The sequence below is a fragment of the Pocillopora verrucosa genome, chromosome 13 (assembly GCF_036669915.1).
Source record: "Pocillopora verrucosa isolate sample1 chromosome 13, ASM3666991v2, whole genome shotgun sequence".
In the NCBI taxonomy this organism is placed as follows: domain Eukaryota; kingdom Metazoa; phylum Cnidaria; class Anthozoa; order Scleractinia; family Pocilloporidae; genus Pocillopora; species Pocillopora verrucosa.
The window spans coordinates 13,241,507-13,249,490 of record NC_089324.1 but is presented as its reverse complement, the minus strand read 5'-3'; the positions used below and the strand labels follow the sequence as shown (position 1 = coordinate 13,249,490).

The 7,984-nt window shown below is 37.8% G+C and overlaps 1 protein-coding gene across 1 annotated transcript; it reads left to right on the top strand.

Annotated features, from left to right (window-relative positions):
- Positions 1 to 1,883: 1,883 nt before the first annotated feature.
- LOC131776001 (melanocortin receptor 3-like) lies at positions 1,884 to 2,768 on the top strand. The gene has a single exon (XM_059092131.2). The coding sequence runs from the start codon at positions 1,884 to 1,886 to the stop codon at positions 2,766 to 2,768; it is 885 nt and encodes a 294-aa protein (XP_058948114.2).
- The last annotated feature ends 5,216 nt before the right edge of the window (positions 2,769 to 7,984 follow it).

Here is a 7,984-nt window from a genome sequence, read left to right as displayed (position 1 = left end):
TAAACAAGTGGCGAAGGAAACTTCAAAAAACGCTGAAGGACATGAATTGAACATAGTGAGATCGACTAAAAGTGCCAAAAACACTTTTATTTATTACATGATGATGATATTATGTTACACGCCACTCTTTATTTCTATGTTTGTCTCCGCTTTTTTCCGTCAATACTGGAGAGACGAATTTTCTTTAGCGGAGACCGTAGCGTTTATGAACTCATCCATCAATCCTTTCCTATACTGCTGGCGACTTCGTGAACTTCGAAAGGCAGTTGTTAAGACAACTAAACAGATGTTACGGCTGCAAACAGAGTAAACTAGTTTTCGCCAAAACCTTTCACCGATTGTTGAGTCACGATATCTCGAGATTTCAAGACAAAATTGAGACAAGGTTTGGAATAAAAGGAATCCCAGTCATTGAGAGTATACAGTTATCAAATAAATTTATAAAAGGTGGCGAGCCAAAGAATAGAAATATTGTAAACTGCAAAAACAGAACCCTCATGAAACCCCTTAGGAGACTGTACTAAGGGATGCAGTTGTAAATACATTACTAAAGTTTAAAATGTTATGTTAACGACAATTCCCTTTTAAAACTGACCTAAACACCGCCTACGAAATCAATCGAATATTGTTCAACATATTTATGAAAAAAAGTTATTAAATCAGTTTAAAGTTGTCTCAGGCAAAAAAAAAAAAAAAAAAAAAAAAAAAGGAAAAAACATCTGTCCATCCCTGTTTGATATATCTTGGGTAAAGACTAGAGCAGTGTGGGAATATTTCGAGCTGGGTTCAGGAAGCACCATAGCCTTTAGCTAAGGCTAGTCGCAAGTTGGCTCTACGTTGACCTGCTACCAAACTAACCACAAGAAAGAATGTTCAATACTTTAAATTCAAACTCATATCAATTGAATTATATGAGTAGAAGCATAGAAGTAAATAGTTACTGCCATCTATATAACCACTGTTATCATCTATCAGCGTCATTAATTATCCTGCTCGTCAGAGAACTTACGTAATACTCCACCAGCAACGTATTTCCGTTTCCTACTACGTTTTTCTCGCGAAGTAATCTACCGACGAGCCTTAATTAAGGAGGAAACTAGGAATTACTAATGGGATATATAATATAGATATAAATACGCACGCATCGCTGCCACTTCATCTTGAATATAAAATTATAATTCATATGTAATTGTGTCATGAACAATTTTCTTATTACTTCCACTGATATGTCAATCCAGCTCAAAATGATGTTTTGCTCGTTTTTGTTTGTTTGTTTGCTTCTTACAAAATAGTGCCATTTGAGAGAGAGTATGAGAAAAAAATGAAAAGAAAAGAAAAAACAGCTTTACGTCAAAGGGTTCTTAATTACCGTCGTTTTACACAAAGCCTGAATAGACCTTATAGTTGGATTTTTCATCAGCAATTATCACCTAAGGCTGTATTTGATATTCACTTATACCCTATGGATGTTCCACTGATGCATATTCGCCGCAGCAAATGAACAGAGCGTTTTTTTAAGCGTAAGTATCTTGTAAACACGTTAGTAAGGCTGTGTTGACATAAAAAGAGGTTGTTTTTAATAAGTTTCAGATGGCGACTTGACAGCACAGTGTTGTACGTGGCGTAAATCAAAGAAAGAAATAAGGGAAAATAATAAAAATATAACATTTAGGAAGATTTGTATGCTAATTACTCGTCAGAAAAAAAGATCGACACTCCGCCAACTGATGCTGAGTCATCAAAAGAGTTCTTTGATGATGTCAAGCGCTTAAGTACCAGCGTATGTGTTGAGATTTGTGGCTTTTGGTGCATTTGCCAACGATAACCATTGAGGTGAAGTACTTACAGCAGAAAGGAAAGAATATTAGATCGCAAAAACAGGTATGGCGACGACAAATCAAACAAAGCACTTTGAAAACAACGATGGTGATTCTAGTCTAGAGACTGTCGAGATCATTCATTGTATTTTCAATGCTTTCCTTATTCCTATTTCCATTACTGGTAACGCTCTGGTTCTAGTTGCTATATTGAGATCCTCTTCGCTTCGTTCACCGAGCATAATTTTGCTCTGCTGTCTAGCTGTTTCCGATCTTTTTGTTGGAATCCTAGTACAACCAAGTTTTATCGTTTATCACCTAACAAAGAGCTCCAATTTCTACAAAGCAATGAAAGCAACGAGCTTCGTGGCATGTGGTGTTTCTCTGTGGACAATGGGTGCAATAGCCGTGGATCGGTGCATAGCTCTTCACTATCACCTCAGATACGTGCAGTTGGTGACAACTCGTCGTGCAATTTACCTTTCAACAACTCTTTGGATTGTTGCTTTTATCTTTCTATTCTTAACGCTATTGGAAAACCATGTCTTTGCTGTGACTGTGGCTGTTAGCACCGCCACTTGCCTATTGACCTGCCTGGCTTGTTACGTAAGAATTTATTTTATTGTTCGCCGACATCAGCTTCAGATCATGGTCCAACAAAGGGCAGTAGCAGGTAGTATCAATGGAAATAATCATAACATGCGAGAGTCGAGAAATACGGCAAAAAACACTTTTATCTTTTACATTGTACTGATAATGTGTTATACACCTCTATCAGTTACTTGGTTAGTTGTAGCGATTTCCCCAACTTACAGATGGCCAATGGAATGGATCGTGGCCGACACTTTGCTGTTCATGAACTCATCAATCAACCCGTTTCTATACTGTTGGCGTCTCCGCGAGCTTCGAGAGGCAGTTGTAAACATGGCAAAGGAGATATCTTGCAAGTAAAATTAATGAGTCTAACAACTATAAAGATGCAAAACAAACTACTCTAATTTGTAAGATTTAGCTCTAATTTGTAAGATTTAGCGGTCTTTTGTGTCGCTACATCGGTATATGCTTTCCTACCTACTGAGTTTGCCACTTTTGGGTGAAAAGGGCAAAATTATTTCACGCGTCGATTAAACTGGCTTCGTGTATAAACACAAAGATGAAAGAGACATCGAAGTATTTTCACTCTAATGGTACTATGTGTAAAAGGTAAATAGCATTAGTAATAGTAGTAATAGTCGTCAAAAACATTCCTATTAGATTTTTATTCTTATTGTATTCGGTAGACTACTTTATTAATCAGGGCGTCCTTGCAGTCAGTTTATTAATTTTATAAAGCTGGTTTCCTATGGTATGCGTCGAGGAAAAGAGGAGTTTCCAAATGCACAGCTTGAATTTTTGGCTAATTAACTTAAATGCACTCGTCGTTAAAATCGGTCGCAAGTCAAACCGCGAGCTCAACATATCAAAGACAAAGGCATCCTGCTCATCACTGGATCATGTTTCTGTGACGAGGTACTTCTGTCTCATATCCACTGAGTTTTCATTCTCTATGATCCATTCTGGGGAAGCGGCATTATATCAAGAAAATTCGACAATAACATTAACAGATCGGTCGTTATTTTTAATATCCTATCGCAATTTAGCTGTAACGATGGGAAGCTAACAAAATTATACGTCTCTGGTCTCTCACTGACTTTCTCTTAGTGGAGCTAATTTGTGATCACGGCTCGATAGTTTTCTGTATTGTTTCTGACAAACAATAAAACAAGATAACTAGCATACCGTAGACCATATCGGAGTTCCTGAAATCCTTATTTTCAAGTTGAGGGTTATAAGTCAATCTTTATTATAGAAGTCGCATTTTGCAGATGTAGTCTTGCTTTGAAAGTGAAGATTTAGGAATTCAACCTCATCTCTCACAGTGGCCTGATAGACTCAGTCCTGATTTTATTAACGTAACCAAGACGAATTGAGTTCTGAAGTTTGGTAGGTTGATTGTCTTTTTCAAGGCAACAGATGTGAAATTAACTCCAGGGAACCAATTTATATGAATATTTTTTTGGCTTGATGTCCACCAGCACTTCAGCACCCGTTGACACTTGAGCGTAACATGTGCCTATGCTAAAGTTAAAATTTTGGAGAAACCAGAAAGGCGAACGCAATGCAGAGTAAATTTTTATAAATCATATTTTCCAAAAAAAAGCGCCAGTGAAAGAAGACCATTTCAATAACTTATTTTCAAGGAAAAAAAAGTGATAGATGCATTTTAAGTTTTTACTCTATAATCAAGATAAATTATTTTTGCACGTGAGCAAACAGGTTTGCAGATCGAATTTAAAAGTGAATATGCAAATTCGTCCGTGTGTGAAGAGATTGCATGTTCTATGAAATCTATAAATGGGAGCCAAGACCAAATTTGCCAAGAAATATTTCGAGACGTAAGCGTTATTCAAAACAGTTCTTGCTTTGCTGTTTGAAGCGAAAAACGTACAGATTTCTTGAATGTACGAAACCCACGAAGTAGAATTCAGTCTGCTTGGATCGTTGTCTACTTGATTTCATGGCCAGACAATTGCGCAGCGTTAAGTTGAAAATTCTTAAAGTTCTACGTTTTGACACAAAATCTCCCGATTGAAAAATACTTTTTGGACATCTCATTACTCAAACAAAATATTTATGGGGCCTCGGAAACTTCAAATTAGCGCAAGGCCTTGCTTGGCCCTAATTTGCATCGCCTCGGAGAATCGTAGTTTTATTGATTCGAAAGCCTATTTTGTCGCTGTTAAGACGTTGATGTCCATTATTTTCCAAGCAGAATCAAATGACTCCTAAGTTTCAGTGTGGTGCAACCTACACCAAAGGTTCACACCGTGAAATACTGGCCTGTGAGAGTACAACACCTCGCTGTAACCCGCACTTAGAAGACAAGCCGACTCTAGGAAAGCCGCCGTGTGAAATCTAAGCAACAAAGATGAACGAATAACTTGATAAAAAACGATCTTCGACAACGTTTTACATCCATAAATACATATGGCCGCTCTCCGAGGCTTATGTAACTACCGCAAACTATCCTCGACTATCGCCAGTGACTGGGAACGTGGCTCAGTAAACCGAGTGACAAGCGTTCTGTTCACCGTGAAAAACCCCGGAAAAAATATCCCGGGCCATGACATAGAGTGGTTTATATGTTGTGTAAGCCACACGAAAAACATAAGAAATGTTATGTTGTACTAATTCACCAAAAGAAAAAATGAACCATATTGTCACGAAAAAAAAATAGCAAACAACGAAAAAGTAAACTTAATAATCATCTCCCTATTGACACGTCGACACAGTATGACAATAATTTCCCGAGAGATGAGAATTGCTTTTAGTGTGTAACTTTTGTTTTATTAAATTCGTCTCGATCAATTATTACTTCGAAAATTAGACAGGTATACCAATGCAGCAACTTTTAACAAGCACTAAAGTTTTCGTCATCCAAAGTCTCGTATCCGTTCGGAAAATCTCCTCTCCAATTGCCACGTTTTTCCTATGCACCGTGCTTCGTGCAAAGTACTTCGAAGGAACCCAGACTCGCCACGTTTGATTCCTTAGTGTTCACTTTAAATGAATAGAATGTTTCCGAGTTGTAACATGATCTTTGCTTTCAAACCATCTTTATTATGATGCAAATAGAACTAATTTCCCCGAGAGGTCTGCTTTAGAAAGCGCAAGGGTTTACAATTCGGAATTGATTCCAAAGATCGCACGGACCTGATCATCTATCCAGTTGACGATTAAGAAATTATTATAGCTCATATAGCTCCAAATAAAAATTTAAAAAGAATAACATTGAGGATTTAATCAAAATTTGTATAAAGAGCAATCAGTGATGCACCCTAAAACCAAAGTCTAACAAAGAGCGCTTAAGGAAGAGGATATTTTCAGACAATATCCTGCTGATCAGATTTTCATTTGAGGAAATGATTCGTAATTAAACTCAGAGGATGTTTCAGGAAATTATTTATAATGTTGACAGACAAAAGAATTGAAATTGTCAGAGGAGCCGTCTAAGTTCAAATCTCTTGGAACCACCTGCCATGCTTTTTCCCCTGGTGAGCTAGACGGGCGATTCATCACTTTAGTTTCGCGATGAGGCTCGAGGATCAATACCACTCCCTACAGTGAATTCAGGCTACTACTTCGAAAACCTACCTCATGGTGATGTAATTACAAGGATACTTTTGTGGGCAAGTGGCAGTTATCAAGTAAATCAGTACTCAAAACGCACTCAAAACGGGTTTTGGATGAACAAAAGCAAGCCTTGAGTTTGCTTTTCTCTGAGGATGTCAAAGAAAGGAAATAAAGGGTGAATAGGAAGCATAAACGTCAAAAACACATAAAAAATACAGCCATTACTTTTGCATGTAAATTGTGTCTATCTTAAGGTAGTAGGGTAAAAAAGTGACAAAGCGAAGGATGGCTGGTAAACTCGAGAGATACTTTTCATGTAAAAATACAAGTCCTAAAATCATCGTCATCATCAACTGCGTCCTCAATGCTCCCCAGATTTTCATAACTATCGTTGGAAACACCCTCGTGCTAGTCGCCGTGTCAAGAACACCTTCGATCGGGTCACAGAGCACGATTATGCTCTGCAGCCTGGCTGTCTGACCTTCTTGTCCGATTGATGGTGCAACCGGCTTACTTCGCTTCTTACCAAACAAAAACGTTTGCTGTTCTCGAGGCAACAAGAGCCATTGGCTATTTTGCAAGAGGTGTCTCACTCCTCATTATGACAGCTGTAGCCGTGGATCGCTTCGTAGCTATCCATTATCACTTGCGATATCCGCAATTGATGACCAAAAGGTGCGTCGTTTATCTTTTGGCAGGCCTTTGGATTATCACCGTCTCGTTATCTTCTTCAGGCGTTCTTGATAAGAATGTTTATGGTTCACTATTTCTATTTCTATAGCTTTTTCCCTTTTCACTTTCACCATTTTCTACACAAAAATTGATTGCGTCGTTCGATGGCATCAGCTGACCCAATATCTGATTGCTAACTCTCCCCTCCAGCAGCTACACATTTCCTTGCAAATCAGTAATGAGAATTTAGTGTAAGATCAAGATAACAACTTCTACCTGATAAATTGTAGTTTTCTCAATATCTTTTTGCAGGATTTGCAGGATAATGTATGGATATTATAGGGAGAAGTTACCTGTTAATCACCTCTGGGAGTTAAAGGGTTACAATTTACAAAGGAATGTTTCGCGGGCTAAATTTTATCTGATAGGTCAACAACTGAAGATGTTGTTACCGGAAACGCATAGGAGAGTTCAACCCTGGACATCAATTAATAATCAGGGCTCCCCCTGACTGCAATGAACACTTTTTGAAATAATCACATTCACGTAAATCCCCATAGGAGCTGAGAAAAAGGAAAGACGAAAAACTCATATTTATAGACATTTCACAAAAAAGCTGAATAAAGTAGTGTGCTTAGAAATAAGATAATTTTTAACACCATTTCACTTAGATTTCCCTCACACACGAAGACAACCGATTTGTAATTAAATTTGAAAGGCGTTTCGGAAATGTTTTTTGGTCTTGAAGGAAGTAAAGCAAATATTTTTTTCCTAAGAAGTCGTTCTAATATAAATAAAAACCTGACGCCATGTGCAATACATTTTCTTCCTTTCATCTAATGTGTGCATTCATATTTTGTACAATTGGTTTCATTACGTGATTAGGACCTAAAGCAGTCAGGACGGTGGTGCCAAGGAAGACTTTGATTGAAAAATGAATTTCTGCCTTAAATTAGAACTTCAAAAATGGCTGCATGTGTTTACCGTCTCATACCGCGCCACACCTCAACTTCAGCATAACGTATAAAAGAAGCGTAGAGTTCCAAATGGAAATTAAAATAATTTGCAGTCGCGGTTTCGGTTCGCAAACGACGCAAATTGCGGTGATTTCACGTTGTTGTTTTGCATAGAACGGCTAAGAAATTTACACAACTTTATAACGCACCCGCTGAGCCATTGTTCTGCCAATTAGTTATTTTGTTTTTCCAACTCTGCCCCCAGTAATGAATTCAAATTGCTGCGTGAAAAGCCTGCTTAGAAGAGTTTACAGAAAGAAGATTGTCATCGATGAGCAAATAGAAATGAACATTTACGAATGAACT